We start from the raw sequence: 25,807 nt of genomic DNA, 5'->3' as shown, positions 1-25,807 counted from the left end.
CCAATAGGAGCCCCCTCTCACTAGAAAAATAGCTGGGAGGTTACATCCTTTCCCCTGGGTATACCAAAAAAGCCAAACCCATTGCCGTTGAGTTGATTCTGACTCATAGTGATCCTGTAGGACAGAGCAGAACTGCCCCATAGGGTTTCCAAGGAACACATGGTGGATTTGAACTACCAATCTTTTGGTTAGCAGTCAAACTCTTAGCCACTATGCCACCAGAGTTTTCCACCTGGGTATAGCCCCTAATAAGGGGATAAAAAGGTCAGTCACTTATTCCAAAGTGGGACAACTCTACAGTGTCCTTCACATTCCAGGGCACCTGTGAAATCAGGCTGAATTTCAGCTAAAATCTAACTTTACCTAACTTCTTCTGCCCTGTCTTGTTTCCCTCATTCCTTTATGGATTTTGCCTGAGATCACTCTCTCAATAAATTATTTGCATAAGAATCCCTGTCTCAGGCTCTGCTTCTAGGAAATTCAGCCTTAAGACAATTGGTTCCAGGAGTGGGTCTAGAAAGAAGAGTCTAGGGATGAGAATCTGTAATTGAATTACTCATCAGCTGGATAGCAATGAGGGCCCTATCACTGGTGGTAGGTAAGTTGTTACCTGCATTATAGCAGTGTGATTGCTAAGACTTTCACCTGTGGTAAACTGTAATAAGACACAGATAAAGGGGATGCACTAGCTTGTGCAATGTCTCTGATGTTTTAGAGGTATGGCAGAAACAGAAACTATAAGACTGTGTAATAAGTCAATATTGCTAAAGGCACACTGATGTTTTGTAGGATAGAGTGAAAATGACAGGATCAGATCTATTAATCCTCAATATAAAGTGAAGTGGGAGAGTAAGAGAACCCCTTTGAGAGCATTTAAAGAGAACCTCATCTGCAGAGCACAGACTGAGCTGAAGACTAGTAACCAGAGGCTCAGAAATCTCTGGGATGAAGGTCTGAGTTACTCTGCCGTGGGATATGCCTAGACCAACAGAAATAATTGTGTATGAAGGGAGGGGAGAGGGAATCTAGAATGGATGGTAAAAAACCAAAAACCAGACTCGTTGTCACCGAGTCAATTCCAACTCATAGCAACCCTATAGGACAGAGTATAACTGCCACATAGGGTTTCCAAGGACTGCCCAGTGGATTCAAACTGCCGACCTTTTGGTTACCAGCCATAGCTCTTAACCATTATGCCACCAGGGTTTCCAGAATGGATGGTAGAGGAGAGAAATAATGTTCATCAGTTGTAGCCTGGGGACTAACTGAAGCAGAAAGAGCAGTAGTTCATCCCACTAATCCTTCTCCTATAATTTTCCCAGAAATTGTGGCTAATCATAATCCTAGAGACACTATGTCCAAATGGAGTGAACTTAATGTGCTAAGTGAATGGATCTGAGAGTTGCAAAACATGGACTGTAGTAGACTCACAACCTTCTATTGGTTGTGAGTGTTGGCTGCTAGCAGCTGACATACATACAGCCTAAAATAAAGATATAAGCACCTTGACCCTTATTGCTTTCCTTTGGGCCAGGGGATAGGGAGCAAGAGACTAGCTTTATAAGTAGGAGAACAAATAAACTACTGGGCACCAAGCAGTCTGAGCTTAGGTGCCAGCTGTTGACTACAGTTCTTGGTGAAGCCCCAGCTGTTGGGCATCTAGACAGCCTGAGAGCCCATGAAAGTTGCATCTTCTACAGGAAAGGGACACCATCTGTCCCCTGTAAAGCTGAATATTCAGGCAGCCTCTCCCTGGGTTATTTTCAGATAACACAAATAAATCTCCTGGAGTAATTATTTTTTATTGTGTTTTAAGTGAAAGTTTATAATTCAAGTCAGTCTCTCATATAAAAATTTATACACACCTTATTTACTATGTAACCCTAGCTGCTCTCCCCGTAATGCGACAGCGCACCCCTCCTCTCCACCCTGTATTCCCCATGTCCATTCAACCAGCTCCTGCCTTCTCATCTTGCCTCCAGGCAGGAGCTGCCCACATAGTCTCATGTGCCTACTTGAGCCAAGAAGCTCACTCCTCACTAGTATCATTTCCTGTCTTATAGTCCAGTCCAATCCCTGTCTGAAGATTTGGTTTTAGGAATGGTTCCAGTCTTGGGCTAAGAGAGGTCTGGGGGCCATGACCTCTTGGGTCCCTCCAGTCTCAGACCATTAAGCCTATTCTTTGTACTAGAATTTGAGGTCTGCATCCCACTGTTCTCCTGCTCCATCAGTGATTTCTCTATTGTGTTCCCTGTCAGGGCAGTCATTGGTGGTAGCCAGGCACCATCTAGTTCTTCTGGTTTCAGGCTGATGTAGTCTCTGGTTTATGTGGCCCTTTCTGTCTCTTGGGCTAATATTTACCTTGTGTCTTTGGTGTTCTTCATTCTCTTTTGCCCCAGGTGGGTTGAGACCAATTGATGCATCTTAGATGGCTGCTTGCTAGCCTTTAAGACCCCAGAAGCCACTCACCAAAGTGGGATGCAGAACATTTTCTTAATACATTTTGTTATGCCATTTGACCTAGATGTTCCCTGAAACCATGATGCCCAGACCCCCTCCCTGCTACTCTGGCCTTCGAAGCATTTAGTTGCATTCAGGAAAATTCTTAGCTTTTGATTTAGTACAGCTGTGCTGATCTCTCCTGTATTGTTTGTTGTCTTTCCCTTCACCTAAAATAGTTCTTGTCTACTATCTGATTAGTGAATACCCCTCTTCCTCCCTCCACACTCTTGTAACCATCAAAAAATATTTTCTTTTGTGTTTAAACTATTTCTTGAGTTCTTATAAATAGTGATCTCATACAATATTTGTCCTTTTGTAACTGACTAATTTCACTCAACATAATGCCTTCCAGGTTCCTCCATGTTATGAAGAGATGTTTCTCATGGATTCATTGTTGTTCTTAATTGTTGCTTAGTATTCCATCATGTGAATATTCCATCATGTGAATATACCATATTTATTTATCCATTCATCCATTGATGAGCATCTTGGTTACTCTCATCTTTTTGCTGTTGTAAACAGTGCTGCAATGAACATGGGTGTACATACATTTGTTCGAGTGAGGGCTCTTATTTCTCTAGGATATATTACAAGGGGTGTGGTTGCTGGATCGTATGGTAGTTCTATTTCTAGCTTTTTAAAAAGGAGGCACCAAATCGATTTCCAAAGTCTTTACCATTTTACATTCCCACTAGCAGTATGTCAGTGTTCCAGTTTCTCCACCTTTCCAACATTTATTATTTTGTGTTTTTTGGATTAATGCCAGCTTGTTGGAGTGAGCTGGTATCTCTTTATAGTTTTGATTTGCATTTATCTGATGGCTAATGATCGTGAGCATTTCCTCATGTATCTGTTAGCTGCCTGAATGTCTTCTTTGGTGAAGTGCCCGTTCATATCCTTTGCCCATTTTTTAATTGGATTATTTGTCTTTTTGTTGTTGAGTTTTTGCAGTATCATGTTGATTTTAGAGATCAGATGCTGATCAGATTTGCCATAGCCAGAAATTTTTCCCAGCCTGTAGGTAGTCTTTTTACTCTTTTGGTGAAGATTTTGGATGAGGGTTTTTGATTTTTAGGAGTTCTCAGTTATCTAGTTTCTCTTCTAGTGTTTGTGCATGGTTAGTAATGTTTTGTATACTGTTTATGCCATGTATTAGGGCTCCTAGCACTGTCTCTATTTTTTCTTCCATGATCTTTATCATTTTAGACTTTATATTTAGGTCTTTGTTCCATTTTGAGTTAGTTTTTGTGCATGGTGTGAGGTATGGATCTTGTTTCATTTTTTTGCAGATGGATTCCAGTTATGGCAGCACCATTTGTTAAAGAGACTGTCTTTTCCACATTTAACAGACTTTGGGCCTTTGTCAAATATCAGCTGCTCACAGGTGGATGGATTTATGTCTGGATTCTCAATTCTGTTCCATTGGTCTATGTATCTGTTGTCGTATCAGTACCAGGCTGTTTTGACTACTGTGGCAGTACAATAGGTTCTAAAATCAGGTAGTATGAGGCCTCCCACTTTGTTCTTCTTTTTCAGTAATGCTTTACTTATCCGGGGTCTCTTCCCCTTCCATATGAAGTTGGTGACTCCTGGAGTAATTTTTAAATTATCATATATTTCACTCTAAGCAATCTATATTTCTTATCTTATAAAATCCTCTCAGCAACTCCATGAGACCAGTAGTATTGTTATGTCCCATTTTACTGATGAAGAAACTCAGACTTAATTAACTTGTCTAAAGTGACGCAGTTAAAATATATTAGAACTTATATTCAAACTCAGCACTTTCTATCTCCACACATTATGCCCTTTACCACTATGGAACTCTACAGAGCACTGGCCTGGGCTTGAATTGCAGCTCTAATAGTAAGTATCTGTGTGAACACTGGCAAGTCGTTTCCCTTTTCTGGACCTTAGTTTTCTCCTTTTAGACTGTTTATTTCCCCTGACTATTGTGAGGAGCAGATGAAATAATGTCAATAAAAGCTGCCCCATTGACTGTAAAGTTCTGGAACCCACGAGGACTGTTAACCATGCTATTCTCATCAGCAAATCCCAGGGCACATCCCTTCATAATACATGCTCTAGGCGGGACCAAGAAGTTGATCCTGGGTGACTGGTGGGCACAGCACCCCATGGGAGCACCATCTTGAGGAAGACGGTCCCAGTAGGCCTGATTGAAGGGAGGGTTTGGAGGGTTTAATAGGCTACATCTCAGTGCCTGCCTGCCTCTTCCCACCAAGGCCAAGGTTAGAGACACAGAGGGGACACAACAGGAGACACTAGGGTGTACAGGGCTTGGCAGGTGAGTGGCCTGAGGCACAGGTGGGCTGGGTAGCTGGGAGTGGGCTGCGGTAGGAGGTGAGAGCATGCAGAACCTGGACTAGGGATCCAGGAAGATGGTTTGGATATGTATAAGAGGCAGGTGCATAGGATCCAGGTTGGTTGTACAAACATGGATTGGGGGGACTTGGACCAGATATTCTGGCAGGTCGAGACAAGGGGTGTGCTCACAGGCAGAGACCAAGCCAAAGGCTTCCCACAGGAAGGCAAGGCTGACAACAGTAGTAATAATTGCAAACACTAGCAAACATTGAGCTCTTATATGCTCCAGGCTCTTGTGAAAGCATTGTTTATGCATTCTCTCTTTAAAGACTCACAATAATTCTGTGAAGTTACAGGTGAGGAAAAAAAGACTTAGAGAGGGGATAATGATTGGCTCAAGGTCACATAGCTGGTAGGTGGGAGCTGGGATTGGAATCCAGTCCTTTCTGACTCCCACGTCCATACACGTTTAACCACTAATGATGACACAATGACAAAATGAAGACAAAGAACCTGGCTTGCAACAGCACTTACTAAATGGGAGAGACCTTTACCTCTCCCTTAGGGGCATGGACCATGTGCCATCTACCTCTGAACGCGTACCCTGCTAAACACAGAGGGGACACTCAGAAAATTTCCTATTGAATTAGAAATACCTTAGAGATTTTTTCCCTCCAAGCCTCTCACTGCACAGATGGGAAAACCAAAGCTCAGGGGCTCAAAGTCACACAACAAGCAAGTGGCAGAGCTGGCTCAGGAAACAGAGCTCTTGGTTTCCAGGCCAGGGCTCAGTTCTTTGCAGTAGGCTGGCTCCAGAATGACCCCTCTGCACTCACTCTTTACCAGCCATGGCCATGGACAAGAGGTTTTCTTTCTCTGACCCCTCGTTTGTTGAAGGGGCATAACCACTCCCTGGATGGGTTATATCATGAGAAGAGATGAGGTACATAAAGCTCCTTCTCTCTCCCCTTCTAGCATTGTAACTGGCACCTAGACAATCCTAACAGGAAGATCTCCTGGTGTAGGTTCTGTGCCCTGGAAAACAGTGCCCTTTCATCCCTAAGCACAGGGTTGCATTACTTAGATGTAATATGTAGTTCAAAAGAAAACAAGAGCACTAACCTGTAAAAGAGCATCCAGCCAAATTCTGATAGTTCCCATGATAGACAACTAGAATGGTGCTTTGCAATACCAAATGTTAAATTATTTTGGAAAGAATTTCTGGTACCCCAGCTTTGCTGATGATCCAAGCATATGCTTGGTCTACCTGCTGGGGACCCCAGCACTGCCTGGCAGTACAAATCCACATGCCACCTCTCCATCTGGATCTCAGCATCTATATCATCAGCTGTAAGCCAGTGGGAAAGAAGAGATGGGCAGCAGGACTTGATGGCTTGATGGGCTCTAAGGGCCCCTCTGGGTTTGGTCCTCTGACTTTCTGCCCCCTAAACCTTCCAACTAGAGAAGACTAACCCAGGGACCATCAGGTCATGACTGTCTCTGAATGCAGCTATGGAGTTTTCATCCCTTTGGGTATGACAAAAACCTTATAACCAAACCTGTCAGGATGCAGTTCTGGCTAACGGAGGGATAACCCTTTAAAATTGAGACACTGCAGGTTCACCCTTTTGCCAGGTCATGGGATTGTAAAAGAGCTTAAGAATGACCTCTGAGATCTTCTTTTAAGGAGCACACACATAAGAGGGTTGTCTGTCCCATGTTTATTTCAGATGCAAAGCCATTTTCCAGTCACCAATTCCAGGTCTATGAGCCAGGGTACACAATCCCAGTCAATCACAGAGCAAACTTTGAAATTTTTAAAAAGTGGTAGAGGAGGGTGGAGAATGCATTGTAATTGAAGATTTTAAAAAAACTTTTTTTTCCAGCTCTGACATTCTGTGATTCTAGAACACGAGAGCAGTTTTTTGCTTGTCTGTTTTATTTTTGTTTTAGAAAAGAGATGGTAGATGTAGTTGCAAGAAATTCAAGGCATAACTGCTCATGGAATCACTGGGGTTAAAGCAACAGTAATGCAAACATAGACGTGAACCTGCCTGGATTGTTTGGTTAGAGCCGTACCCCTGAAGTAGGCATGTGTCAGTATTTTCCTCAGTTCAAAACGATTAGTGCTGGAGTTGGCCCAAGCACACAGTTAGTGAACATGCACGAAGTCTTTCAGAACAACTTCTCATGTAGAGTTCTTCTGTCTTTGACCAGCTACAGCTTACAGTTCTTTGAGTTCTCTCGAGCAACAATGGCTCTCAGGAAAGGTTCTTAGGGCTTCTTCTGAGCTGGTCTTAGAAGAACCAACAGGAGAGTGAGCGTAAAAATGACTAAACAGAAATACCTGCTGGGCTGCAGGAGCCAGGAGGAAGGAAGACTGATAGAGTAACCCAAGAAGTACACAATGGTAGGAAGCTCTACCTTCAGCTCAGGCTCCACCAGGAAGTAAGTCCTTCCACCAAAGGCATTTGCCCGTCTCATCCCTAAAACATAAGAGACCACACACATACACACAGGGATGAACACAGAGTACTTAGTATAGAGAGAGGCAAACAGAGCTGCTGTGCCCAGAAAATGAGAAAGAAGTCATTCCCTGGGTAATGAGTAGACTAAGCAGACAGCATGTTGCAGAAAACCTTGGAAAAATTAGCTCTTGTTAGTGGTATGGTGATAATGCCCCTAGTAGAACATTAAGCAAATGTAAAAGAAAATATAAGAACTTAGGGATCTAAGAGATCTGATGCCCAAAAGACAGCGTGGGACATGGAGCAGATGACTAGTAGAAGCTGTATTTCAATGCATTTAACACAATTGCAGCTAGATAATTAACTCTGTGATTGGCTTTTTAATGCACGGTCCTTCTACTAGAATTTAAGCCCCATGATGGTAGCGACTTAGAAGTCTTATTTTACAGCCTTGCACGTTGTGTGTACTTAATAACCACTCAGTGGAAGAAGGAAGAAGTGAATAGTAGGCTAAGATGGAGGAATCAATATTGGAGGCCACCAGCAGTCCTCTAGGCTTGGTTATAAACGATTTGGATTGCATTAACTGTACAGTGAACTCTAGGGAATTCTCATTCTAAACTCCTGGTTGCTCTGGTTTCCAGATGTTCTGGCTGTCTGTCACCTGGGCACCCAGCTCTGTCCTGCCATGAAAGCCACAGCCTGTAATGGATCTGAGAACTTTTCACCCACCTTCTATCCGGTGGGCATCCCCTCTCTACAGGAGTTCCTCTTCCTCCCTGTCTTCTTTATCTTCCCGCTTTTCTACCTCCTCATTCTTGTGGGTAACACCTTGATCTTGGCGGCTGTGGTGGTAGAATCTAGCCTCCACAAGCCCATGTACTTCTTCCTGATCAATCTCTCTGCCCTGGACATCCTTTTCACCACATCCACTGTCCCCAAGATGCTGTCCCTGCTCCTGCTTGGGGACCGCTTCCTCAGCTTCCCTGCCTGCTTCTTACAGATGTACCTTTTCCACAGCTTCTCCTGCTCAGAAGCCTTCATCCTGGTGGTCATGGCCTATGATCGCTATGTGGCTATCTGTCACCCACTGCACTACCCTGTCCACATGACTCCACAGACCAACACTGCACTGGCAGCTAGTGCCTGGCTCACTGCTTTCCTCCTGCCCATTCCAGCAGTGGTGCAGACCTCCCAGATGGCATTTGACAGCACTGTTCGTATATACAACTGCTTCTGTGACCACTTGGCTGTGGTCCAGGCCTCTTGCTCTGACACAAACCCCCAGACCTTCATGGGCTTCTGCATTGCCATGGTGGTATCATTCCTGCCCCTTCTTCTAGTGCTTCTCTCCTATGCCCACATCCTGGCCTCAGTACTTCGTATCAGCTCCCGAGAAGGACGCTCAAAAGCATTTTCCACCTGCGGCTCCCACCTCCTGGTGGTTGGCACCTACTACTCGTCCATTGCCGTAGCCTACGTGGCCTACAGGGCTGACCTGTCCCTCGACTTCCACATCATGGGCAATGTGGTGTTTGCCATCCTTACTCCTGTTCTCAACCCCCTCATCTATACCCTGAGGAACAAGGATGTCAAAGCAGCCATCAGCAAAATGGCATGTACCCAGGACCCATGGCGTTCTTGGGCCCTTGATCCTTAGATATAGCTAATTTTGCTCCTAGGACACCAGTGTGCTGAGAACAGATAAGGCCACAAAAAGTTTTCTGAAGTGAAAGAATGACTTATAGCAGGACCAAAAATACACCATTGCAACTTCCATTTCCATTAATGATAGACTAGGCTCGACGGCACTGGGTTTTTTTACGTTATTAAATCAACCCTTCTGTGGAAAGAACTAAAAATGGCAGATAAAATATAAAGAAGTATCTTCTTAAGTGCACCAAAGAAGTTTTCAATATAATAAGGATAAAATTGTAACAAAGGTGAGAAAAGGGAGGTGAGTTATTAAGACATGAATAGACATATTGACCAATGAAACAGAATAGAGAGACCAGAAACAACAATTGGTATATGAAGGAAATAACACTACAGACCACTGTGGAAGATGGACATTTAATAAATGGTATTTGAACTATTAGGTATCCATATGTCAAAAAATGAAATTTATTCCCTACTTTAAGCCGAACATAAAAATTAATCTCATTAAAGAGATAAATGTGAAGGGCAAAACTATAAAACTGTATAGGAGACTAACATCATGATCCCACAGTAGAGAAATGTGTCTTAAACAAGATTTAAAAAGCTCTAAGCCTAGAGAATAAAATTAATAAACTTGACTTTTTTCTTTTTAATTTAAAATCTCTGGTCATCAAAAGACATGAAAATACAGTGGGAAAAACAAGCTACAGAATGGGAGAAGATATTTGCAATTCATGTATAGTCATCTAGGGATTCATAGCCAGAATGTGTAGAGAATCACTTTCAATCAATAAGAAAAAGATAGTCAAGCCACTGGAAAAATGAGCAAAATACTTCACAAAAGAGACTACACCAATGTCCAACAAATACATGAAAAAGTGCTCAGCCTCTTTAGTAATAGGAGAAATGCAAATTACAACCACAACTAAATACCAGTGGAAACCAACCAGACTGGGTAAAATGTGAAAGTCTGATGATACCAATGCTGGCGAGGATACAGGTCAGTGGGAGTTCTCACCCACTAATATTGCGAGTGCAAATTTGTACAAATACTTTGGAAAATAGTTTGTCACTGTCTCAGTCATCTAATGCTGCCATAACAGAAATACCACAAGTGGATGGCTTTAACAAAGAGATTTATTTTCTCACAGTCTAGTAGGTTACAAGTCCAAATTCAGGGTATCGGCTCCAGGGGAAGGCTTTCTCTCTCTGTCGGCTCTGGAAGAAGGTCTTTATCCTCCATCTTCCCCGGGTCGAAGAGCTTCTCAGGCACAGAGACCCCATGACCAAAGGATGCGCTCTGCCCCTGGTGGTGCCTTCTTGGTAGTACGAGGTCCCCAACTCTCTACTTGCTTCTTTTTCCTTTTATCTCTTGAGATAAAAAAGGTGGTGCAGGCCACACCCCAGAGAAACTCCTTTAACATTGGATCAGGAAGGTGACCTGAGTAAGGGTGGTGTTACAATCCCACCCTAATTATAATCACAAAATGGAGGACAACCACACAATCCTGGGAATCATGGCCTAACCAACTTGACACATATTTTGGGGGGGACACAATTCAATCCATGACATTCCACCCTTTGGTCCCCCCAAAATCACATCCTTGTAACATGCAAAACATATTCACCCCATATATCATAGCAAAAGTCTTAACTCTAAGTCTAAAACCCAAAAATTTCTCTTCTTCTGTGAAATCTAGAATGCAAGTTATCTGCCTCCAAGGGTAGGATGGCAGAACAGGCACAAGTTAGACATTTCCATTACAAATAGGACAAACTAGAGGAAAAGAAGGGATAACAGGCACCAAGCAAGTCAGCCAAACATATTACATTAACCATCAAAACTTTGGAAATAATCCTCTGTTCTCTGAGACAATTTACACAATAACCCTGCCCTCCAGCCTCTAGGTATTGGCCACACTCTCCAGATTCTGAGTGGAGACCCCTTGGCCCTGGGCTTCAGCTCCTCCTTCCAGGCCCACTGGAACAGAAGCTCTGCTCCCTCGGCTTTAGGCGCACCATTCTCTTAGTCCATCTGGGTGGCAACTCCACCCTTGGAAACACGAGAGGCCATGGCTCCGCCCTTTAAAACCCCTGAGGTCATGCCCTTTCCTTTTGAGACTGAGGCAGCTCAGCTTCTTGTGTTCCTTGTCTCTTTTGGCTTCTGTTTCCTGGTTTCTTGGCCTCTCAGCTCCTTGGGCCTCATACCCACATCTGCCTTGCTGGGTGGGCCAAGTGTTCCCAAGCTCAGTAGCTCCACTGAAAAGTGCCCAGAGACATCCCACTCTGCCAGGAAGCCTCCTGCACACAGGCACTCAGCTCTCTGGCTCCATGGATCAGCAAACCTAGCTCTAATGATAAGTGCCCAGAGGCACCCTACTCTGCCGGGAAGCCTCCTGCAAACAGGCACTCAGCTCTCTTGCTCTGTGGGCTGGCTCCAGCACTGTCTGGCGCTGGTCTCCTGGTTCTGCTGCTGTTGCCACTTCTCTGCTGCTGCAGGTTCTCTCCTGCGCTGGTCCTCTGCCACAGTCAGAACTCTACCCATTCAGTTTCAAAACCGCTTCTACAATTTAGGTATCTGTTAGAGCAGCACCCCACTCTCGGTACTGAATTCTGTCTTGGTCATCTAGTGCTGCCATAACAGAAATACCACAAATGAATGGCTTTAAGAAAGAGGGAATTATGTTCTCACAGTCTAGTAGGTTACAAGTCCAAATTCAGGGCGTCAGCTCCAGGGGAAGGGTTTCTCTCTCTGTTGGCTCTGGAAGAAGGTCCTTGTCCTCAATCTTCCCCTGGCCAAAGAGCCTCTCAGGCACAGGGAGCCCATGTCCAAAGGATGTGCTCTGCTCCTGGTGGTGCCTTCTTGGTGGTATGAGGTCCCTAACTCTCTGCTTGCTTCCCTTTCCTTTTATCTCTTGAGATATAAAAGGAGGTGCAGGCCAGGGAAACTCCCTTTACATTGGATCAATAAGGTGACCTGACTAAGGGTGGTATTACAATCCCACCCTAATCCTCTTTAGCATAAATTTACAATCACAAAATAGATGACAACCACACAATACTAGGAATCATGGCCTAACCAAGTTGACACATGTTTTGGGGAGGACACAATTCAAACAATGACAGTCACTGTTGCAGGGCAAGGCTTCCCAGCTTGGGACTAAGGCCTGCCGAAGTTCTTGCTTTCTACTGACCAAGAATGACCAGGAGAGGCTCAGAGGTTCCACATGAACAAAGGTTTATTAGCTGCAGAAAGAGAGTAAAGGCTCATGAGTGGGGAACAGAGAGGGACCAGGCAACGCTAGCCTCTGTTCCCCCAAAGGAAGGTTTTGCTATCTGCCAGGTGCTCCTTGGAAACTCTATGCTGCAGTTTTACTCTGTCCTATAGGGTCGCTGTGAGTCAGAATCGACTCAATGGCAGTGGGTATGGTTTGACTTGGTTTATATGGGTTTGGCGAGGATAATAGAGTAATGAATATTTAGTAGGTTTCTCTCAAGGGGTGGTATTTCTCAGAATGGTGGTGCATACTATATTAGGTTGCATGTGCGTCTGGAATCCAAGATGGAACCCGTAGCAAAGGCTCCTGGGACTGGATGGCAGGACTTATTATGGGGTGTCATGCCTGCACAGTCCCTTCTGTGCTGTCAGTTTGATTCCTGTCACAGGTACTTGCATCAGGCAGAAATCATCCATCAGTCACTTTGCAGATGTCTGCACATGCTCCAGGGTCGGTTCCTCTGAAAAACATCTTACAAGGGCGTACATTGTTTGTTCTTTCCTTATCACACATTCGAGGATGGGGTTTTGCACCACTAGCCAAGCACGTAATTTTTGTAAGAAAGTTGCAAGTTGCAGGTGTTGCAGGGCCCCTTGCCTAGGGGCTCAGTCCCTGTTTCTTCCCTATCTCATCACTGTCTTATAACATTGAAGACACACATATTCTATGACCCAATACAGCAGCATTTCTCTAATTTGTAATACTTCAACACAATTTTAAAATGACTGAATTACATATACATGCAACATGGAGGAATCTTGCATAGTGATGAGCAAAAGCATCTGACTCAAAGAGATACATATTGCATGTGTCTTAGTTATCTAGTGGTGCTGGAAGAGAAATGCCACAAGAGGATGGCTTCAACAACAGAAGTTTATTCTCTCAGAGTCTAGCAGGCCAGAAGTCTGAATTCAGGGTGCCAGCTCCAGGAGAAGGCTTTCTCTCTGTGTCACTCTGGAGGAAGGTCCTTATCATTAATCTTCCCCTGGTGGAGGAGCTTCTCAGGCCCAGGGATCCCAGGTCCAAAGGACGAGCTCTGCTCCCAGTGCTGCTTTCTTGGTGGTATGAGGCCTCTATGTCTCTCTGCTTGCTTCTGTCTTTTGTATCTCAAAAAAAAAAAAAAAAAAAAAATGACTCACATTACAACCTAATCTTGTAGATTGTCCTGCTTCGTTTACATAACTGCCTCTATTAGGCCTCATTAATATCATACCCAAAAAAAGAAAAAAAAAAAAAAAACCCCAGTGCCATCGAGTCGATTCCGACTCATAGTGACCCTATAAGACAGAGTAGAACTGTCCCGTAGAGTTTCCAAGGAGTGCCTGGCGGATTCGAACTGCCGACCCTTTGATTAGCAGCCATAGCACTTAATCACTACTCCACCAGGGTTTCCATATCATAGAGGTAGGATTTACAACACATAGAAAAATCACATCAGAAGACAAAATGATGGACAATCACACAATACTGGGAATCATGGCCTAGCCAAATTGATACACATCTTGTCACAATTCAATCCATAATGGTATGATTCCAGTTATACAAAATTTAAAGACAGGCAGCGCTAAATTATATTTTTTATCAATGCATACAGATGTCATAAACTATGAAGAAAAGAGAAGGCATATCTATTATAAAAGTCGTAATCACTGTTACTTCTATAGGAGACAGAAAGGGTTGTAATCAGAAGAGAAGTATCCAGGGGTCTGTGAAGTTTTGTCAGTTTCATCTCCTGAGTAAAGGTGACGTGGCATTTGCTTTATAATTAAACTATATATTTAGGCTTTATATTTTTTCCTGTATGAGTATTATGTTTCATAATAAAATCTTTTATAAAGCATTATTCCCTTGGGCAGAAGCTGCAACAGTAGTTCTCACTGGTTGGCCCAAGACTTCTCACCAGTGTAATGCAATGGTGGTGGTCTTCACATTTACAGTAAACATCTAGCTACTGAATATAGTTTTCCTCATTTGTTCATTCATTTAAGAAACTCTTCCTGAGCACTTGAGAGGTACTGGTCCATGCAGTAGATGCTAGAAACACAGAGATTAACCATGATAGTTGCTGCCCTGGATTGCTGCTCACAGTCTAGTGAGGGAGATAGACATGGCAGAAACAACACAGTGTGGTAGGTGCTGTTTGATACAGAAACATGGGGCAGGGTGAGTAGGAACATGGAGGATAATATTCTGTCCAAGGTAAAAAATCTCTCCTATAAATATCTTTTAAATTTTTACAGTAAAATATATACAAAAAGTTTTGCCATCGTAATTAGGCTAGATAAAGAAATAAAGGGCATCCAGATTGGCAAGGAAGAAGTAAAAGTATCTCTATTTGCAGATGACATGATCTTATACACAGAAAACCCTAAGGGATCCTCAAGAAAACTACTGAAATTAATAGTTCAGCAGAGTATCAGGATACAAGATAAACATACAAAAATCAGTTGGATTCCTCTATGCCAACAAAAAGAACATCGAAGGGGAAATCACCAAGTCAATACCATTTATGTAGCCCCCAGGAAGATAAAATACTTAGGAATAAATCTTACCAGAGATGTAAAACACTCATACAAAGAAAACCACAAAACACTTCTGCAAGAAACCAAAAGAGACCTACGTATGTGGAAAGACATACCTCGCTCACGGATAGGAAGACTTAACATTGTAAAAATGTCTATTCTACCAAAAGCAACCTATAGATACAATGCAATTCTGATCCAAATTCCAATGATAATTTTTAATGCGATGGAGAAACAAATCACCAACTTCATACGGAAGGGAAAGAGTTCCTGAATAAGTAAAGCATTACTGAAAAAGAAGAACAAAGTGGGATGCCTCACTTCACCTGAATTTGGAACCTAATATACTGCCACAGTAGTCAAAACAGCATGGTACTGGTACAACAACAGATACATAGAACAATGGAACAGAATTGAGAATCCAGACATAAATCCACCCACATATGAGCAGTTCATATTTGACAAAGGCCCCAAAGCAGTTAAACAGGGGAAAAGACAGTCTTTTAACAAATGGTAGTGGCATAACTGGATATCCATCTGCAAAAAAGTGAAACAAGCCCATACCTCACACCATGCACAAAAACGAGCTTAAAATGCATCAGACCTAAATATAAAATCTAAAACCGTAAAGATTATGGAAGGAAAAATAGGGACAATGTTTCCAAATTCAAAACCCCAATGTTAGGAGCCCTAGTAAATGGCATAAACAGTATACAAAACATTACTAAACGATAAAGAAGAGAAACTAGGTCACCGGGAGCTCCTAAAAATCAAACGCCTACACTTATCTAAAAAAAAATTTTTTTTTTTTTTTTAAGACTTCGCCAAAAGAGTAAAAAGATTACCTACAGACTGGGAAAAAGTTTTTAGCTATGACATTTCAAATCAGTGCCTGATCACTAAAATCTACATGACACTGCAAAAACTCAACAACAAAAAGACAAATAACTCAATTAAAAAATGCGCAAAAGATATGAGCAGGCACTTCACTAAAGAAGACATTCAGGTAGCTAAAAGATACGTGAGGAAATGCTCATGATCATCAGCCCTTAAAACCAAAAAACCAAACCCAATGCCGTCGAGTCGATTCCAACTCATAGTGACCCTATAGGACAGAGAAGAACTGCCCCATAGAGTTTCCAAGGAGCGCCTGGCAGATTCAAACTGCCGATCCTTTGGTTAGCAGCCATAGCACTTAACCACTATGCCACCAGGGTTTCCTCATTAGCCATTAGAGAAATGCAAATCAAAACTACAATGAGATTCTGTCTCACTCCAGCAAGGCTGGCATTAACCCAAAAAAACACAAAATAATAAATGTTGGAGAGGTTATGGCGAGACCGGAACACTTATATACTGCTGGTGGAAATGTAATATGGTACAACCACTTTTGAAATCAATTTGGCGCTTCCTTAAAAAGCTAGAAATAGAACTACCATACGATCCAGGAATCCCACTCCTTGGATTATATCCTAGAGAAATAAGAGCCTTTACACCAACAGAAATGTGCACACTCATGTTCATTGCAGCACTGCTTACAATAGCAAAAAGATGGAAGCAACCAAGGTGCCTGTCAACGGATGAATGGATAAATAAATTATGGTATATTCACACACTGGAAATCCTGTGGCATAGTGGTTAAGGGCTACGGCTGCTAACCAAAGGGTCAGCAGTTTGAATCCACCAGGTGCTCCTTGGACACTCTATGGGGTGGTTCTACTCTGTCCTATAAGGTCGCTATGAGTGGGAATCGACTCAATGGCACTGGGTATTTCAATATTCACACAATGGAATACTATGCATCGACAAAAGAAAAGTGATGAATCTGTGAAACATTTCATAACGTGGAGGAACCTGGAAGGCATTATGTTGAGTGAAATTGGTCAGTTGCAAAAGGACAAATAATGTATAAGACCACTATTATAAGAACTCAAGAAATAGTTTAAACAGAGAAGAACATATTCTTTGATGGTTATGAGAGGAGGGAGGAAGGGAGGGGGGACTCACTAATTAGATAGCAGATAAGAACTACTTTAGGTGAAGGGAAAGACAACATACAATACAGGAAAGGTCAGCACAACTGTACTAAACCAAAAGCAAAGAAGTTTCCTGAGTAAACCGAATGCTTTGAAGTCCAGCGTAGCAGGGGCAGGGGTTTGGGGACCACAGTCTCAGGGGACATCTAAGTCAATCAGCAAAATAAAATCTATTAAGAAAACATTGTGCATCCCACTTTGGAGAGTGAAGTCTGGGGTCTTAAACACTAGCAAGCGGCCATCTAAGATACAAGGTAATTATGAGTCCAAGACACAGAAAGGGCCACATAAACCAGAGACTACATCAGCCTGAGACCAGAAGAACTAGATGGTGCCCAGCTACAACTGATGACTGCCCTGACAGGGAACACAACAGAGAACCCCTGAGGGAGCAGAAGAGCAGTGAAATGCAGACTCCAAATTCTTGTAAAAAGACCAGACTTAATGGTCTGATTGAGACTAGAAGACCCCTGTGGTCATGGTGCCCAGGCCTTCTGTTAGCCCAAGACAGGAACCATTCCCAAAGCCAACTCTTCAGACAGGGATTGAACTGGACAATGGGATAGAAAATGATACTGGTGAAAAATGAGCTTCTTGGATCAAGTAGACACCTGAGACTATGTTGGCATCTCCTATCTGGGGTGAGATGAGAGGGCAGAGGGGGTCAGAAGCTGGCCGAATGGACACGAAAAGAGAGTGGAGGGAAGGAATGTACTGTCTTGTTAGGGGGACAGCAATTAGGAGTACATAGCAAAGTGTATATAAATTTTTGTATGAGAGACTGACTTGATTTGTAAACTTACACTTAAAGCACAATAAAAAAAAATGCCATTGTAACCATTTCAAGTGTTAACTTACACTTTTAAGTGTACAATTTAGTGACATTAATTACATTCACTCTGTTTGCAGCCATTACCACTATTTCCAAAAAAGAAACTTGGTACCCTTTAAACAGTAACTCCCAATTTTCCCTTTCCTCCAGCCCCTGGTAACCACTAATAAACTTTGGTCTCTACGCCTTTGCCTATTGTAGATATTTCATATAAGAGGAAGTATGCAATATCTGTCTTTCTGACCGACTTATTTCACTCAGCATAATGTTCTTAAGGCTCATCCCTGTCATAGCATGTATCAGAACTTCGTTTCTCTGTGTGACTGAATAATATATTCCATTGTATGTATATAACACAGTTTGTTATGTTGATGGATACTTGGGGCGTCTAAGTTACCTAGGGCTGCTGTAACAAAATACCACTAAGTAGATGGCTATAAAGAACAGAAAATAATTTTCTCACAGTTCTAAAGGCCAGAAGTCCAAATAAGGGTATTGTCTGTGTTAATTCCTTCTGTGGGTCTGTTTTCTAGTTTCTGGTGGCAGCCACTGTCCTTGGCATTCCTTTGCTGCTTATAGATCCATCTGACTTTTAGTCATCACATGGCTTTTCTCCCTGTGTGTGTATCTGTCTTTCCACGTCTGTTTTCTCTTTTTATAAAACACCTCTCTTAGGACCCACACTACTTTGGTATGGCTTCATTAACACAACAAAAGAAAAAGCCCTATTTCTAAACAGAGTCACATTCACAGGCACAGTCCTAATGTAGTTAACAACACGGTGGATGTGGGCTGGTTTAACAGGAGAATCCCTGAGCTGCTTCCATCAGAGAAGGAGGGGGTTCATCCTGGTGCTAACCAAGATGTAGTGGAGCTTCTATGTTTATACCTTTCAGTGGGGATTGATTTTTAGCTTAGACCCCACCCCACTCCCAACACTATCAAGAAATGGAGTTTACACTCAATTAAACCCAAAGGGCTTTAACACTCAGCCCCCTTCAGGAATTACACAGATCAAAAAGGAATCAGATGAGAGCAACAATGGGATGAACTATAGACTCCCTAGGCAACCAGAAAGGAAAACCGTTCTCAGAAAAACAAATGGAGCAGGCACATGTTAGAGAGAAGAAAATATTCCTTAGCAAATTATGACAAAGATGCAGAACTTAAATGGAACTCTGAGCAAATGCATTAGCAGAGAGTAGGAATTTCAGCAAATTGTAATGAGGGACTTCATATATGGTTTTTCAACTCACAATTATAATAATTTTAAGTCAAAGCTGTAAAACAGGGCATTTTTACTGCATTCTAGTTTCCATCTCTGCCCCTCTCCACCTATTGCATCCCTTTTAAGGAATCCATTTTTTGGTTTATCTTTCCATTTTCAGCATAAGCAAACAGACACACATCCACATTGCCACTTCTCCTAAAGAGATGGTAGCATGCTATACACACTGTTGTGCATCTTGATGTTTTTATTAATCCACATTTTAGAGAGGTAAATTTTTTTAATATAATTTTTATTGTGCTTTAAGTGAAAGTTTACAAATCAAGTTAGTCTCTCACATAAAAACTTATATACACCTTGCTACACACTCCCAATTACTCTCCCCGTAATGAGACAGCCTGCTTTCTCCCCCCACTCTCTTTTCGTGTCCGTTTCGCCAACTTCTAACCCCCTCTACCCTCTCATCTATCCTCCAGGCAGGAGATGTCAACATAGTCTCAAGTGTCCACCTGATCCAAGAAGCTCACTCCTCATCAGGATCCCTCTCCAACCCATTGTCCAGTCCAATCCATGCCTGAAGAGTTGGTTTTGGGAATGGTTCCTGTCCTGGGCCAGCAGAAGGTCTGAGGGCCATGACCACCGGGGTCTTTCTAGTCTCAGTCAGACCATTAAGTCTGGTCTTTTTATGAGAATTTGGGGTCTGCATCCCACTGCTCTCCTGCTCCCTCAGGGGTTCTCTGTTGTGCTCCCTGTCAGGGCAGTCATCGGTTGTAGCTGGGCACCATATAGTTCTTCTGGTCTCAGGATGATGTGGTCTCTGGTTTATGTCTGTCTATTGGGCTCATAATTACCTTGTGTCCTTGGTGTTCTTCATTCTCCTTTGATCCAGGTGGGTTGAGACCAATTGATGCATCTTAGATGGCTGCTTGCTAGTGTTTAAGACCCCAGATGCCACTCTTCAAACTGGGATGCAGAATGTTTTCTTAATAGATTTTATTATGCCAATTGACTTACATAACCCCTGAAATCATGGTCCCCAAACCCCTGCCCCTGCTACACTGGCCTTCAAAGCATTCAGTTTATTCAGGGAACTTCTTTGCCTTTGGTTTAGTCCAGTTGCGCTGTTGTTTTGTGTGTTGTCTTTCCCTTCACCTAAAGTAGTTCTTATCTACCATCTAATTAGTGAATACCCCTCTCCCACTCTCCCTCCCTCCCTCCTCTTGTAACCACAAAAGTATGTTTTCTTCTCAGTTTAAAGAGAGGTAAATTTTTTTAAGGTGGGAAAAATAACAGCATATTTGGAATTATATGGAAGAAAAAAAAAGGTGATGGAGGAGAGAGGAGAGAATTGCTCAAGATGACTGGCTTTAAATAGGAGCATGGATAGTTTATCCATGGTAACAGGCGGAAATGCAGAGCATGTGGGTGCAGATGCTGGTGAGTGGGGTGGGAGCCTCTCCTGTTTGGTTGGAGTGACAATAGGGAAGAGATGTTGGTGGACTGAGTTGAGAGGAGAAGGTGTGAAAAAATATCTAGAAGAGGTGGAGGGGGAATAGGCCTGGGACATACAGGATGACTGCCTGGGAGAATTAGGGGCCTACTTGAAGCTAGGTTTATTGTCTGAGGAAGCCTTCTACGTTAACTCAGATGAGGTACACTTACATAAGGAAAATAGTCTTAAAATTGATCTCATTTTTACCTAACAGTGTGGTGCTCATCCTGAATCATAGTATGTATGACTAATGGTCCTAATCTTCTCCTTCTATCCAGTGGAGACTTTTTTTTTTCTTAACCAAGTGTTGGGATAATTACATAAGTCAACTTGTTTTACACGCAGCAGTGATCTTTTTCTGTTTTTATCTAGTCATTTATCTGTTCCCACAAATGACCGTGTAAACTTCTTGGAAGGAAAACAGAAACAGACAACTAAGGTTTCATTCATATATTAAGTGCACATATCATGAACCTACTATGTGCTATATTTTATATCTCAATGCTGCTGGGAGGGGAAGAAAGAAGAAAGATTAAAATGATGAATTCTAAGACCTCAAAATCCAGTTTAAGACATCTCCAAACTCAAAATGTTGAACTCTAGAACTGACGACTGCACTTATCACTGACTCATTGTGAAAATGCGTATGTAGTCACTTTACAGTCATGAGGCTATGATTCCACTACAAGAATGATATTTATGGTGATAACATTCCCTCTGCATTAATTTCATATTCTCAATGGTAAACACAATACTTAAAATATACTAGATTCTTATCTTGTACTTTCTGTTCATTCTTCCAAAAGCAAGCTTCACTTTAATTTCTTTTATCCTCCTTTTATGTTTTCTTCAAAAAATATTCTCAGAATTGTCCCCATCAATCTGTTCTAGTTTCACCTTTGAAGATTTCATTATTTCTAAACTGTTTTTTTGGTTTGTTTTAAGTGATAAGTATTTTAAATAACCTGCCCAGTTTTTCTATCTCTAAAATAATAAAAGCTCTATTACTAAATGCTACTTACAGAAATACATGGAAATGAAACAATACACTCCTCAACAACTCATGGGTCAAAAAACAAATCAAGTGAAATTAGAAAATATTTTGAGATGAATGAAAACAAAAACATATCAAAACCTATGGGATGCAGCTAAAGCAGTGTTTAGAGGGAAGTCTATAGCTGTAAATACCTACATTAAAAAAGATCTCAAATCAATAGCTTAACCTTCCACTTAAGAAACTAGAAAAAGAGCAAACTACAGTAAACTCAAAGCAAGCTGTAGGAATGAAATAATAATGATTAGAAAAAAATGAAAGAGAGAACAGAAAAACAATAAAGAAAAATCAACAAAACTAAAAGTTAGTTCTTTGAACATGTCAACAAAATTAACAAACGTTCAGCTAGACTGACCAAGAGAAAAAGAGAGAAAACTCCAATTACTAAAATTAGAAATGAAAGTGGGGACATTACTACTGATCTTACAGAAATAAAAAAGGAGTGTTAAAGAAAGAGACCACCACTCAATATCTAAAACAAAATGCTGAATTTACTAATTGCTTAAGCATAAGACTGCTATAGTTTGTGGCATAATCTATTTCTGAGCAACTCAGAGAGCTGATCTTATGTAGGGTTTTGGGAAGTGTGGAGATCAGGCATTGGTGGAATTTTGGGGTGGGGTGATTAGAGATTGATTTGCCATTAGCCGTGGAAGTGTGATTACTGGAGTGAAGCTGTTGCTGAGTGGCTGACTTGTAGACTGACTGGCTTTCAGAAGTGTGTGTACTATTGCAAAGCCATCATTAATAAGTTAAATGGATTTAAAACAAGTTCTCATGATCACTTGTTACTATGGCTACAGAACAACCAGCCATTTCCTTGAAGTATGAGAATATTTTTATTCCCATAGGTAATAAAATAAATTCTATTTCATCCTATAATGTTATAATAGTCTTAGGATGTCGGCTTTTTACAAAGAAGTCTCAGCCCCGCACCATAACTCTCCTATTCGTCTTCTTAAGTAAAGCAAAATAAAAGAAGAAACATAAAAGGAATCTTACCCTTGACTTTTTTGTTGTTTTTTCCTCCTACTTACTGCAGTTCTACCAACTGTTGCACTCCACGTGGGTTCTTTTGGTCAAGTGCCCAAGTCTTCTCATCAATGTCATCTATAACACAGCAGAAAAACTTTAATCATTCTTATCTACCAAAAGCTGGCTCTGGATGTTTATTAAAGGGCTCTGTAGTGTCTAAGAAAAAGAAAACAGAACAAAAGGAACCACCTAAAAACCTGATGATTCTGAAGAAATTTTTGTGTTTAACTTAGGAGTGATTAGATTGTTTTCCCCGGAAACACCTTCAGCGTTTGATGGTACTGAAGCAAAGATCCACATATCCAAGTTTATCCCAACCCTAAATTCCTCTTTTCAATAAGGGTTGAGTACGTCTGGAGAGGAGGGGCTGGCATGTTAGGTTTCTGTTTGGTATTCAAATAAATTTTCAAAACCATTTTCAGCTCCATCATTAAGTTCATTAGATTAGGAGAGGGCCACAGCCTCTGTTGTACGATTTTTTGTTTTTCATTAAGTTTTGTGCTTAGCTGCCAATGACTTAGTAATCTTGCATTCTGCAGGTATAAATCTACAGTCAGTAGAGTTCTATCATGGAAACCTCTTCTGTGAGCAGCAATGAATCCCTCATGCATGGTTTTCTCCCAGACCTTGGCAGGAGAAACAGGCACTTGTGTAATAGAGTCATCACGTGGCTCAGTAGTATTCACGAAGCCTCAGGGTTTGAAGCTCGGTTGCTCCCTGCATGTGCACACCCTGTTATGTTTTAAAATGAACTTTCTCCGTGTGGTGAGACAGAAGCCCTGGTCTTTCTCCTCCTCCTGCCGCCGGGCCAGAGCCCCAGTGGTGCTCAGCTGTGCTTAAGTCTGACCAGTGCCGCCTGTCTCCACAATGCCCCCCAAGAAATAGGCTCAGGCTGGTGACAGCAAAAAGGCGGAGCAGTAAAAGATGGAGAAGATCATCAAAGACAAAACTTTTGGTCTAAAGAACAAGAAAGGAGCAAAGCAGCAGCAGTTTATCAAGGCTTATACTCATCAAGTTAAATTTGGTCAACAAAATTCACATCAGGTAGCACAAAGTGAAGCTAAAAAGAAACTGAAGAAGGATGACAAGAAAATGGAATTGCAGGAGCTAAATGAACTGTTCAAACCTGCAGTCGCTGCTCAAAAAATAAGTCAAGGTGGAGATCCCAAATCTGTGGTATGTGCATTCTTCAAGCACGGACAGTGTACTAAAGGAGAAAAGTGTAACTTCTCTCAGGACTTGACTCTGGAGAGAAAATGTGAAAAGAGAAGTGTTTACATTGATGCAAGAGATGAAGAACTTGAAAAAGGTAGGGTGGATAATTGGGACAAAATAAACTGAAGAAGTAGTGAACAAGAAGCATGGTAAGGTGGAAAAGAAAAAACCAAAAACTCAAATAGTATGCAAGCATTTCCTTGAAGCTATTGAAAACAACAAGTGTGACTGGTTTGGGGTATCGGAGGGGGTGATATGTGTATATATTACCATGTGCTTCCCCCTGGATTTGTGTCTAAAAAAGGTATAAAGAAAGAAGACAAAATTTCATTAGAAGATCTCATTGAAAGACGGTGTTTGCCTTAGTCTGAACGTTACCAAAATCACTCTAGAATATTTTCTTGAATAGAAAAAAAGGAAAAGACAAGGAAAGATTGATAAACTTGAGCAAGATGTAGAAAGAATGAAAGCAGATTTCAAAGCAGGGAAAGCATTAGTGATTAGTGGTCATGAGGTGTTTGGATTTCATCATGAACTGGCTGATGATGAGAGAAGGAAGCAGATGATACCCATTATACCCAGGAACAGGCAGTGATGAGGCTGATGGTTCTGTGAGCGTAAATGACATAGATTTAAGCCTGTACACTCTAAGAGATATAGATGAGATAGGTATTACCATAGCCAGTCTTGAAAGATTCCCCACGTATACTTCAGAAAAGGATGAAAAGAAATTAAGTGAAGCTTTCGGAGGTAGGGCTGAAAATGGGGAAAGAAGTGATTTGGAAGAGGACAACGACGGGGAGGAACAGGAAAATGGAGCCACTGATGTTGTCCTGTTGATGAAAATCTTTTCGCTGGGGGAGATTTGGATGAACTAGAAGAAGAATTAAGCACGCTTGATTTAGAAGAATGACACCAAACAAGTTAATGAAAAAATTAGTCAGCTCAGCATAAGTTGAAATTGACTACATTAATTATTTTCTACCTAGAATTCTTCAACAGGATATGTTATTTACCATGCTGATTCTGGAGGGTTTACCCTCTCCAAAACAGGAATGTTGTCCCTACATCTTCTCTTCTGACTTTGACTACATCTCATGGTAAGTTCAGAGTAGTTCATGATAAATTGAAATATAATGGTCATTTCAGAAAATGATTGTTGTAGATAGCCACTCAAGTAGGAGGTGTAACTGCTTTTCCAGCTTTGATTTTCACTGGACATATGCTATTACCAAGAACAACAAAAATTTAAATATAAAATATCCTTCATTTAATGCAGTTTTTAATGAATGATTTTGTTTCTTTTGTATTTATTTATTAAAAAGGTGGCCTAAAATACAAACACTGTACTTCGTAAAGGAAATTGGATATGCAGATTCAGTTTTGTATTATCTTTGGATAATTAGATGGACATTTGAAATGGAACTTCTTTGATCTGACAGAATGAGCTGTGATACCATTTTAAACTTTTTCAACTTGTCCCTCTTCCTTTTTGCCGATAAAGTTATAAATAAAGACCATCATAGATTTTTTAAAAAAGTACTTACTACTTGGCCCAGAAATTCCACTTCTAAGGATCTATCTGTTCCAGTCAACTATGTGAGCACGCATGCCCCAAATGCATGTAAAAATCATATTATTTACAACATTGCTAATAATAGCAATAATTGGATACAGCTTAACATCCATCAACAGGTGAGTTATTAGATAAACTATGCCATATTCATACAATAAATACTAAGTTACAAGTAAAAAGAAAGTTTTCACTGGCCCATTATTTTAGAAGTAGATCGCCAGGTCCTTCTTCCTAGTTTGTCTTAGTCCGGAAGCCCTGCTGAAGCCTGTCCACCATGGGTAACCCTGCTGGCATTTTAAATACCGGTGGCATAGCTTGCAGCATTGCAGCAACACACAAGCCACCACACTATGACAAACAGATGAGTGGTGGCCAGTGAAAACCTTATGAATAGCAATAGAACATTGTCTGGTATAGTGTCAGAAGATGAACCCCTCAGGTTGAAAGGCACTCAAAATATGACTGGGGAAGAGCTGCCTCCTCAAAGTGGAGTCACCCTTAATGACGTGGATGGAGTCAAGCTTTTGGGACCTTCAGTTGCTGATGTGGCACAACTCGAATGAGAAAAAACAGCTGCAAACATCC

General features: G+C 41.6%; 1 protein-coding gene and 1 pseudogene across 1 annotated transcript; both read left to right on the top strand.

Moving 5' to 3' along the window:
- Positions 1-7,799: 7,799 nt before the first annotated feature.
- LOC100658904 (olfactory receptor 2AT4-like) lies at positions 7,800-8,955 on the top strand. Its single transcript, XM_003420084.3, has one exon. It carries the CDS (start codon positions 7,984-7,986, stop codon positions 8,953-8,955), a length of 972 nt encoding a protein of 323 aa, XP_003420132.1. The 5' UTR covers positions 7,800-7,983.
- A 14,343-nt stretch (positions 8,956-23,298) lies between these two features.
- LOC100666303 (zinc finger CCCH domain-containing protein 15-like) lies at positions 23,299-24,774 on the top strand (annotated as a pseudogene).
- The last annotated feature ends 1,033 nt before the right edge of the window (positions 24,775-25,807 follow it).

The sequence above is a fragment of the Loxodonta africana genome, chromosome 7, assembly GCF_030014295.1.
Source record: "Loxodonta africana isolate mLoxAfr1 chromosome 7, mLoxAfr1.hap2, whole genome shotgun sequence".
Classification (NCBI taxonomy): Eukaryota; Metazoa; Chordata; class Mammalia; order Proboscidea; family Elephantidae; genus Loxodonta; species Loxodonta africana.
The sequence above is the reverse complement of the archived record's forward strand: the minus strand, read 5'-3'. Positions and strand labels throughout refer to the sequence as shown.

What these genes read in the sequence shown, in the direction of transcription:
- LOC100658904 (XM_003420084.3), top strand. Translation starts at nt 7,984, where the DNA reads ATGAAAGCCACAGCCTGTAATGGATCTGAGAACTTTTCACCCACCTTC.